General features: G+C 42.6%; 1 protein-coding gene across 3 annotated transcripts in view; it reads left to right on the top strand.

Moving 5' to 3' along the window:
• Positions 1-618: 618 nt before the first annotated feature.
• Positions 619-11,149, top strand: part of YWHAZ (tyrosine 3-monooxygenase/tryptophan 5-monooxygenase activation protein zeta) — a 33,539-nt gene continuing 23,008 nt past the window's right edge. Inside the window, exons 1-2 of one of the 3 annotated variants that reach the window (XM_006745896.3) lie at positions 619-1,004; positions 3,910-4,214. In XM_006745896.3, coding sequence (XP_006745959.1) covers positions 3,921-4,214 — 294 coding nt within the window. In that variant the 5' untranslated portion in view covers positions 619-1,004; positions 3,910-3,920. Of the gene's footprint in view, positions 1,005-1,429; positions 1,452-1,533; positions 1,641-3,909; positions 4,215-11,149 lie in introns of those variants that run through there. The other 2 variants (XM_081816318.1, XM_031042028.2) reach the window with 2 other exon arrangements.

The raw sequence follows: 11,149 nt of genomic DNA, 5'->3' as shown, positions 1-11,149 counted from the left end.
ATTGTCCCCTCGCAGCTGTCACTGCGCACAGATCCCGAGTCCTCTATTGGAAAACTTTCCCGTCACTCAGCCCATACTCCGTGGCCGGATTCCTCTCTCTATTCCGAGCCTTAAAAGGTCTAAGGCCGCTTTCCGCGAGCCAGCAGGTAAAAGTCGCGGCGGAAGAGAGGAAGGGAGGGGCCACGCGCTAAGGTTGGCCCCGCCTGCCGACCGGGTGCGGCGGGCTGGGGGGGTAGCGCGCCACACCGCCCCTCCCCGACCGTCTGACCGCGCCCTCCCCTGCCACCCCCAAATCCTGATCACAATGCCAGAGCGGCGGAGCCACTCGCGTAATCCAGCCCCGGGACGACCCAGGAGGCAGTTACCACCGCGAAGCACGGAGGGCGGGGCGGGCCTGGGCGCGGGGAGGGGTTGGGGGGGATGTGAAAGGTCCCGGATGTTGCTGAACCGGAGCCCCTTCTAGAGGGAGTGACTGGCACAGGCGCAGAAGGGCCGCACGGAAAGCTAAGGTGGGGGTGGGGAGGAATTTCCTTGCTGGTTTAGAGGAAGAGTGAGCCTGTGGAGGTTGCGGGGGATTCGAGAAGGCGAGGTAGGCAGGCAGTGGTGGAAGGAAAAAGGAAGGAGCTTCCTACCCGGGCTCACTCTCCCAAGAGCAGAGAAGTTGGAAGCTGAGCGGGGTGGGGAGGAGCGTTGGTAGCGGGAGAAGTGTACGCTCCTCCGCTCGCCCTCTAGCGCGGGCGGGCAGGACGCGCGCGCTAGGGAGCGGCGGTTACACTGGGCCCCCAGAGCTGTGGGCACCAATCAACGGTTGCCATAGCAGCGTTTGACGTCATCGTGCGTGTGGTGCCCCTGCTGTCGGGGCTGGTGATTGGAGGAAACCCCGTGTCTGCGGAGCCGCTGTAGCCTGTGAGCAGCGAGATCCACGGACAGAGTCTCAGCCTCGCCGCTGCCGCCCAGAGACTGCTGAGCCCCCGTCCGTCCGCCGCCACCCACTCCGGACACAGGTAAGGGACCCGGCCGCCGCCGCCTAGTCTCACTCCTTCCTTTCCCAGACCAAGCTTCCGAAAGCGTGGGGGCCGTCTCCGCTCCACAGCGCCTCAGCCCCGCTCGCCCGGCGGTAGCGGCGCTGGGCTGAGGCGGAGTCTCCTCTGGCGGAGACGGGCGGCGGCTTCTTTTCCGCCTGGTTCGGGCGGGCGGCTCGCGGCCGCCTCGGGCTACTTGCTTCCGGATCGACGCCTCGGCCCCGATAAGCGTCCGTTCCCGGACCCCGTCCCGGGGGTGGTAAGGGCGCCCACACGCTAGATACCCGGGGAGCCGCCCGGTCGCCGGCTGCCGGGGGTGGCCGAGGCTCCTCTGGGCGCGATCCGTTCCCACCCGCGCCCCTTCCTCGTCGCCGCCCCGCTCCCGCCCGAGATAATGATTCGGTGGCTGCGGGCATTGCAGTGGCGCAGGTGAGGCCGCCCCCTCCCCTCGCCGCCCTCCCCTCCCCCTGCCTCTCCCGCCCGCTCCTCCGCGCAGCCTCCGCGCCCAGCGCTGCAGCGACGGCACCCAGCCCTCCCCCATCCGGGCGGCGGCGCGGCAGCAGGGCTGGGCCTGGGGACCGGGCCGCGAGCCGAGGCCGGCCCGGAGGCGCCCGCCAGGTACTCTAGGGCGAGGCCTCGTTTCTGGCACGAGGGGGAGCCGGCTCTGGGGTGGGGCTGGCCTGGGACCTGGGGCCGAATTTCCTGGGTTCCTCAGTGGGGTGGGGGATGGGGCTGCGGTGGGGGTTTTTTTGTGTGTTTTTTTTGTTCCCCCTCAGGGTGAGTGGGGGGCTCCGAGCCCAGGTGGGGATAGAGGAGAGAATGGGGAAGGCGGTGGGCCGGCGTCTGGCTCGCCTGCCCGGTGGGCTTGAACGGGAGGGTCCCCGTGCTGGCTTTTTAGACGCTGTTCTCCTCTCGGGGCGGGTGAGGCTGAGCCTAACAGCCGGCGGTGGCCCAGCTCGCCTGGGTGTGGCTCTTGCCCCCTCCCCCACCTGCTGCAGCTGTCGGGTCCTTATAGACTAAATGAGCACCATTGGTGTCCGGTGGCGGAGGAGACGCGGGTGGGAGAGTGGGGTGTGTCCGCCGCCCGGCCGGTCTTGGTTCCGCTTCTGCGGGAGGCGCTGGCGTCTCTGCCCCCGGGGCGGGCGGGCGGCTCCCCCCCTCCCCCGGCTCGGGCGGGGGCGCGCTGCTCCTCCCTCTCCCTCTCGCTCTGGTGGGGGGAATTAGCACTCAGCAGTAGGTTGGGCTCCTTGACACAGATCCGCCATGACAAAGAGGGAGAATCGGGGACTTGGGCGGAGCCAAGGAGGGGTGGTTGCGGATAGCGCGCACGGAAGGATTTGCACTTTAGAGTCAAGGTCTGTCGGTGTTCGTTTCACCTCAGTCGACGTCTTAGGTTGGTTAAGGGTTAAAATGGGTGCGGCGAGTCCTCTCCGCAATACAGAGGCGAGGCTTTGGAGTACTACTCTGTGAGAAATGCACTTCCCCTTGTACCCGAGGGGTTGGGGAGAGAAACCTTTGTACTGGTTTTTGATAATTTTTCGTTAGAAGCAGCATTAACCTGAGAGCGTTTTGAGTTCCTAAGGGAAAAATTAGTAATTTCAGGGGTGTGTGTGGGGGGGGTATGAGATCATAAATTTTAAATAGTTTTGCATTGGCACGGTATACCTCACACATAAGCGAGCTGATTACTTCTTTACCCTGTTCGATTTGGCTTTTAAAAAAGGTATTATGGGATTTCCCTGGGAAGGTAAAGGATGTGATACTGGGGAGTCTGTTCCTATAGTGACTGTGGCTCTTCTGTTCACCTTTTAATAGTGCACTTCAGGCTGTATATTTATCTTTAAAATCACTTATTCTGTGGGGATCAGTGTATGGCTTAGTATCTTTCTGTGCTGTTTTAGCACCTTTCAAAAGGATATCTTTAAGGAAAAGTGTAACGGGTAAATTAAAAGGTCTAGGGAGCTTTAAAATGAAAGAATGAGGTGAGAAGTTAGGGTAAAGGCAGCTTGAGTGACAGTTAAATTTTGACTACTAGAAACACTAATTTTATATTGAAACTGGAGCAGTGACAGAAAACACTGACCGCACTAGAAGCACTTAACATACACATTTTAGTGCTCATGTATCATGGTAAGTTGTAGGACTCATGGATGTATTTTTGAAGCATGTATGCATAAAACAAGGTACAGGTAATGAGGCTTTAGGATCTGTTAGCGAATGTGGGTGCTTGTTTTATATTCAGAATGCCTTAAATCAAGCAATTTGGCCTATTCTCCCAGAAAATTGTCATGCTGTGATCAGCTGGCAATTGGGGTAGGGGTAATACTAATAAAATTTAAACTTACACATTTCTGACAAGAATAGTAGGTATTGTTAAAGTAAAAAGACATGAGTTACATTAAACTGACCTGAATCATGATTCTGTGGAAGTACGGTAGAGGTTGTAATGTTGTTTGTTGACAGTGCTTTCACTAAAAAAACAAACACAACTGCTTAATTTTGGATTACTTATGGTACTGGAAATTGGAATTGAGATTTGGGCCAAGTAAGGTAAGGGTTAGATTTTAAGGTAGCCTCTTTACCAAATGTGCTTTGGCTTTATGTGAAATGAGGATCTTCTGAACAAAGATGGTGTAATGCAATTTTAGTTTTGCTTCTCATTTGCTTTGTATTTATGGCTTTAAATTTGTCCCCTGAATGCGGAGTATGCCCTCTCCCTTTTTTTTTCCTATTCTGGTCATCCTTTTGTGAGGCTGCATTAAATTCCTCACATGAAGATTCTTCCATAGGCATTAAAGTTTGAAGTGTTAATATAACTTATTTACAAAAGGTATAATTTTGAGTCTGTTCGGTGGAAAAATCTAAATGCTACTTTTTTTCCCTGCAGAACATCCAGTCATGGATAAAAATGAGCTGGTGCAGAAGGCCAAACTGGCCGAGCAGGCTGAGCGATATGATGACATGGCAGCCTGCATGAAGTCTGTAACTGAGCAAGGAGCTGAATTATCCAATGAGGAGAGGAATCTTCTCTCAGTTGCTTATAAAAATGTTGTAGGAGCCCGTAGGTCATCTTGGAGGGTCGTCTCAAGTATTGAGCAAAAGACGGAAGGTGCTGAGAAAAAACAGCAGATGGCTCGAGAATACAGAGAGAAAATTGAGACCGAGCTAAGAGATATCTGCAATGATGTACTGGTGAGAATCATTCAGACTAGCTTCATTATAATATAGGGCTCCTGTAATGAATGTCAAGTGTTACTTTCAACTTTTTCTTTCTTTGGTTTTTCTTTTCCTTTAAAAAATTGAATGTTCTAAATTTTCAAGTCTTCAGGGTGTCATTACTAAAAGGTATTAAAACAGTTGTGGGTAAATTGGTATAAAATAAATGCAGTACTGATTATCAGTTCAGGTAGACTAAAAAAGACTAGTAGTGTATTTTGTGCTAATTGAAAAAATAAACTATTATCATTTCAGTTATGGTTAAGGTATTTGTAGTAGTTATAGAGCTCATTTTCTTAACTGTACATCTGCGGATACAGGAATTTTACGTATCTTGTTTTATGTAAGAGAGAGGTAGTAGGAGACTCATTGTAGACATGATATCCTTCCCTGGTTTAGCCACTAAAATGTAATGAATCAGCTATACAAAAAACTGTGGCTTCAGAGTTGCTTTTTGCCTCTTCCTGCATTTAAGTATTAGAAGTCAACTTTGAACACTGACAACCACAATAAAAGATTATGAATAACTCAAACTTGATTTTTCTAGGTTCAATCAAGAAGTATTTTAAGAATTTAGTACATACTGTTTTTGAAGCACTGCTTCTCTAAAAAGCTTAAAAGAATTGAACATTGCATTTTAGCTAGTTTTAATCAACCTTCTTAAAAATGATAGCTTTCTCATTGAGAAAAGCTTAAATCTTAGGATAAATTGGTAGGAGATCCAGTCATTTAGTATATAACATATACATCAATACTTTTTCTTTTTAATGAACCAGGACTGATTTTATTAAATGATTACCTATAGGACTTGGGTCTCACTCAGTATGGTGGGGCACTTATATATAGAGAGAGCATCCCAATTTCTCTGGACAGGTTACTGGTTCTGGGACTCAGAATAGAAATCCAGGTGCACACTTACTTGAAACTTGTTCATGGAAGGGGTACTCTAATGAGCAACATAGGATTATTTCTGTGGTTTTAGGTTTAGGGCTTTTGTTAAAGTTGGGTTGGTATTAAGATTCCTTCACAGAAGTTTTTAATTACTAATGGGATAGCTTTAAGTCCTAAATTATTCTCAAATGGTATTTTCTTTAGGCTGTATTTCAAAGAACAGTATTTTTTATCTTAACAGGGGCTCACAAAGTCTTCTCATGTAGTGTCTGTCTTGGGTGGGGTTTTTGGGTTTTGTGGTTTTATTTTGTTTTTTTTTTTCTTTTAAATCTTTACATTAATAGGCGTCATTTATTTCTAAGGTGGGAAAGGAATTCTGTGTTTTTATTAAGGCTAAATAACATGTTTATCTTGTGATTTGCTAAGGTAGTAATATTTAAAATTCAAAAATACATCTTTCTATAATAATAAAACGTGTTGGGTTTTTTTCTCCCTTGCTCTCTATGCGGACTAATACCTGTGTAGATGTTACTGAATTTTCGCGCTGGTGTTTTTCCTGCAATTACATCTGATAATTTTTATTTTGGTTTCAAAGAATTTGTTGAGTTATAACTTAAGACAAAAGCCAATTTTAGGAATAAAAGGGGATGTAGTAACATTTACTCTTTACTAACAAGCTTCTTTGCTATTCCAGGTAGGTATTTGCATGTTTTTCCTACACAAAGTATAAAAGCTCCTGTCATTGAGAGGATTTTTCTAGGAAAAGACTAGCAGTTTTAACTTTGCTTCCCTTTGGTTTCCTTATCAAAAAAAAAAAATGCATAGGATCAGTGGATGGTAATAACTAGACTAATTTCTAGCTTCTTTGATTGATCTTTGATTGATCTTTGATCTTTATTAAGGGGATTTGATATTGGTGACTATCCATGTTCTTCAGAAGAGTACTGGCCTCTCACTAAGTCTAAATGAAATTTCCATCTTGAGAGTATAGATAAATGAAAGTTTAATTCCTTTACCATACCAGAGCTAAACAAATTTTTGCTTCCAGCCTTGGTCTTTTAGTGACCTAAAAGCAGATCTTTTAGCTCTGCTCTGTTAGTGATCTTTGCATAGTTCACGCTTCCTAACATCTAGTATCTACTCAGGTATTTGCGGAGTAAATGAACAAAAAGGCTTCTTCAGAAAAGAGGATAATAGAACTAGGTCAGCAGCACTGCTAATTTTCCAAGACCTTTTCTGTTTCATCTTGGGAAAATTCGGTATTTACAGATACTGTGGTTCTTTTTCAAGTAGACCCATCATCTTTTTTCAAACAGGTCATGTTGGCTGTGGAAACATCTTGCATAAAATTCCTTTTCCCTCTTTGAGTAAAATGGAAGAATAAAATAGAGCAGAACTGACATTTCTCCTAGAGAAAAAACTTTCTGATATATTTGATGATCAGGGAAAGTTTCCCTTAATTATATTGTAAGGTCTTACATGGTAAAAAAAAAATATATATATATATAATCACAATTTTTATTCTAGCTTTTTCTGAACTTTGAATCCCCTCCCCACTGTTTGAGAACAATAAGCAGGTAATCCTTTTTCAGAATTAATGTTACTGATCAGTTGCATCAGTAATGAAACAGACTTCATTGTTCTATTGAGCACCTGCATCATACTGGCCAAGACCTCTTCCCATAAAAAGGAGCTAAGTTTTTCTGAAGAGCTGTTTAGTCTTTTATTAAATGGTTACTGCCATTCTGGTATAAGCGTTTATCAAGTGTTTAATTAATATCATTTATTAAACAGAGAAAAGGTAGTCTTGTTACTTTGTGTAAGAGTTATAGAGCATTATTGTGGAAAATGGTCACAGGCATATTCTTCACAACATGGACTTCTCTTTTTGCAAGAGAACTTGGGGTTCTTCCTTGTGTTGTTAATTTGAAGTTTGCAGTATGTGAACTAATGCAATCTGCCTTTCCTGCCAGATCTTAGACAAAAGCTCTTTTGGTAGTAGGGTAAGGACTCAACACTAGTGATCTCTACTACCTCCTCTGCATAAATCCACAAGAAGCAGCCAAAAACTGGATAGTTTTGTCTTGAACATGAAATGACAAAATACATACTAGAAAACCTAATTCCAGTTCTAAGAAGAATGTAGTGGTGTAAAAAGAACACCACATTTTGAGTCGAACCAACTTTTTACCATCTAATAGTTACAAGGCCTAAGGAAATCAATCAGTTCCTCTGAGAAAACTGAGTTCAATTAAATGTCAGTAATGTCTACCCCATAGGATTGTTACAGAGAATGAAAATCAGGAGGCTCTTAACTCTAGAGTCTAGGAATGGGATTTAAAAGATCCAGGAAGCCTTAAAAACTGTATTTTTGTGGGGCAGAGGGTCCATTTTGACTAGTAAATTTTCCAGAGTTTCATTAAAAAATCTGAAAGCCACTGGTATAAGGCAAAAAACAGCTTATAGGAGGTGAAGCAGTAAAATCTTGAATCTGGCATCTGGAACAGTTGGCAACAGTAGTTGAGTAATAGCAATAGTTACTCAGTTAACTTGAGTTCCATTTTATTATGCTCTACATTTTTATTTGCCCCAGGCAGTTTTAAGGTGTGGTTGCTGGGCACTGGTTTTTATCTGTAGACTACAGAACTGCCATTAAGCAGGAACAAGCTAGGAAACCAGGTAGCTTTTGGGGCTTTGCTGGTCTGAATATATTGTGTGCCTTGGGCTTTAAAAACCACTATTTGGAATTGTAAGCTGACAACCACTAGGCAGCTTATTTATTGGAATAAGGGCTTCTCAAAAGAATTCTGCAGTGTCATACTTATCTTTATTACTTAATATATTTACATGTTTTTTTCAGATGGCTTTTGGTATGTTTGAAAATACAAAGACCTTCTGTTGCATAGTAGATACACCTGCAGTCTCTTCCAGGGAGGAATACATTGGACAGATTCTTCTTGATAATAAAATTCATTATTTTTGGAGAGTTATGATAAGTAGTATTGCACCTGGTAAGGTAGTTTATACAGTTGGAAAGTCTGAGGTGTGTGATGTGAAAATGAAAGGAAATAAAGGAATGAAAATAGAAAGGCAGGTGATTGCTCTTTGGTGGAAAGGGGAAGAATAACCAACAACTTAAGAGCAACAGGCTACCTATCCTTTTTCAGTATAGCAGTACTTCACTAAGAATGCCTTTCTACCTGTTCTAGTAAAAGATGGAGATGCTTAGTTTTAGTGATGAGCTGTGAAGATGATGATGATGATTAGTGTGTTAAAAGTGGACTAAGAGGAAAAGTTTAAAGGATTTGAAATTGGAATTAGAGTGAAAAACCTGAGTTAAAATCTCAAGAATAGGAAGTACAGGCACACTTAAAATGATTCAACTCTTAATCTACCCAAGAAAAAGGAAGAAATTGTATGTGGCCCCCACAGAGGCATTTTGAATTAGAAAGGTGGAAAATAAGCTCCCTTTGAGTTATAATAGCTCCCCAAGAGTAATTTTGCTTTTCATTTGTTCTTTTAAGAACACTCAGCTTTACTAGTAAAGAAATCCTAGTGGTAACACCTCAATAGTGGTACAATAGAAGCATCCTAATTGGTTAATTGAAAAGTAGTTTATATGATCATACTTGTTTTAAACATTTGTTTTAAATTAAAATACAGATGTATATGTTCATTTGTCCATTTTTAATGTGAGGCGAAGGCCTTTTCAAATAATTTGCTAACTACCCCTATCAATGATGTATCCTTTATAAAATACAGTTTGAGTCTGCATAGTAGAGTGAGAATTTAAATGTTTGGTAAGCAATCAGTTCAGAATCCCTCTAGAAATGTGTGATTTTTTCTAATCTTTTAGTTGCCCAACCCATGCTATTTTTCTGTATGTAACTCCCTTTAAAAACTAGTTGTTTCCTCACCCCCCCCCAAAAATGCTCTTCCAAAGCACTCCATTTAGTTTTCATAGTAACATATCTTTTCACACTTGTGTATCCTAACATTTAAATAACAGAACATTTTAAGTAATTATAGCCTGTATAGTGGCATGGTTTTGGAAACAAATATCAGACTACTGGTTGGATATCTTAACAAATGTCAATAACTGCTGATAGAAGCTGAGGGGGAGTCCAGAGAGTAGCTGAAAAGTCTATCCTCAAGCATTTAGCCTAAGTCGTGGGCATTGTCGGGTTTGCTTACCTAGAAGTGAAGAATATAGTATAATCCCGGTTATCAATTAAGTGAAATTTGGTTAATCCAGCAGTTAAGGTTTTGTAGAAGAGTTGTTGCATTCTAGATCATTCTATTAGAACGTTAGGTGGGGGGAACAATGCTTCCTTTAAAAGGCTTTTTCAATAATTTTGCAAGAGATGAGACTAGGAGAGATGGGTACTGGCTAGATTATACTATACTATCATACATAGCTAGCATAATGTTATAAACTAAGGAGTGGGGGACTTCAAAGGCCGTGGAAAAACTTAAGGCCCTGGAAGGTGACACCAAATTTTGCCTCTTAGAAGGTAGATTGGTAGACATGCAAAAAATAGTTGTTTTTATAAGGAAAATCAGCTTTTATAATTTTACAAATTTTTTGAAGATTTGATCTGGTTCTTTGGACTCATTTTCTTCTACTAGTATCAGAATAGATTCTCAGTGCCCATATAATGGATATATAGTTAACCATTGTTTATACATTAATCTTGTTTTTATACCTGGGGCTTTAACCTATGAAAGACTTGGGTTTTTTTTTCCCCCATAAATATAGTATCTTTTCATACCTGGTAAGTGGTTCTAGCATATAAAGGGACTCCCGTATGTGAAATAGTTTTGCCTTTACAATACTGAGTTAAATGTTACTGGGCCATTGAGATTAATCTGACTATACATTTTTGATCCCAAAGTAAGTGATCTTTGGCGCATTCATAGTGAAGAATGTATATGCATATGAGAAATTTTCTTTTAAAAAGTTAAAATTATAGATGTTCTGAAGTCAGCCATATTAAAAAAAACTTTTCCATTGAAATTATAATAGGTGTTAGAAATTTTTTTCCCCCCTAGAATTTCTAAGATCCCTATTGTGATTTCATCCTGGTTCTTGTAGTTTGATTAGTATGATGGTTTTACATTGAGAATAAACAATGCTCTTTAGGGGATTTGGAATTGCTCTAAGTTTCAATATGCCAAAAGCCAGAGTTCATCTTTCTTTCGAAGTTACCTCTCCTTTCTATCGACTTAATTTTGGCAGTTCTGTGCTGCATACAGCTCTTATTATTTCTGTAAAGCCCTGATTCCCTTCTGTCCTTCTGTTCGATCTTTGCCAAAATCCCGTACATAGAGCCTTTGGCTCTAGTTTGGTCTTAACCACTGTCCCTGATACACAAGCCATTGCTAATTCCCATCTTTATGGCCTGAGCATTTCTGCTTCATTACTCTGCTTTAGAATTTACTTTAGTCTTGTTTTTGTTTTTGTTGTTTCCAACTTCAGAGGATTGGCTCCATTCTTTCATTCTCCTTGAAAACAGAATGGACGGTTCATGTTTGTGGTATTTAATTTGATATTAAGCATATCAGTATTTTTTAAGTAGCACAGATTTTAATTTGGCTTGGGAGGAATGGAGTGTTTAGCCACCATATCTCAGCAGTTTCCATGATATTAGGCACATTGCTGTGCTACAGGTCATTCTTCGTTTGTTCTTTCTGAATGAAAAACTTCTATCTGCAAAAATGTAGTACCAGTTGTCATTTGTCATTGATTTAGTTGTGCATTTTCTGGTAAGATAATGTGACATAAGTAGTAATGTGTATAGAATAGTCTTTTTTTTAAGATTTTATTTATATGACAGAACACAAGCAGGGGGAGCTGCAGACAGAGGGACCAATGAGGGGCTCACTCCCAGGACCCTGGGATCATGACCTGAGCTAAAGGCAGACTTTTCACCAACTGAGCCACCCAGGTGCTCTGTAGAAGAGTCCTATATCTTGTCAGAGTTCACTTTTCTTTTCTGTTGGCTTATTTTATTGCTACA

Source organism: Leptonychotes weddellii, chromosome 4 (genome assembly GCF_054177405.1).
Source record: "Leptonychotes weddellii isolate Sample4059 chromosome 4, ASM5417740v2, whole genome shotgun sequence".
Lineage (NCBI taxonomy): Eukaryota > Metazoa > Chordata > Mammalia > Carnivora > Phocidae > Leptonychotes > Leptonychotes weddellii.
Note: the sequence above shows the minus strand (reverse complement) of the source record. Positions and strands in the feature narration are given on the sequence as shown.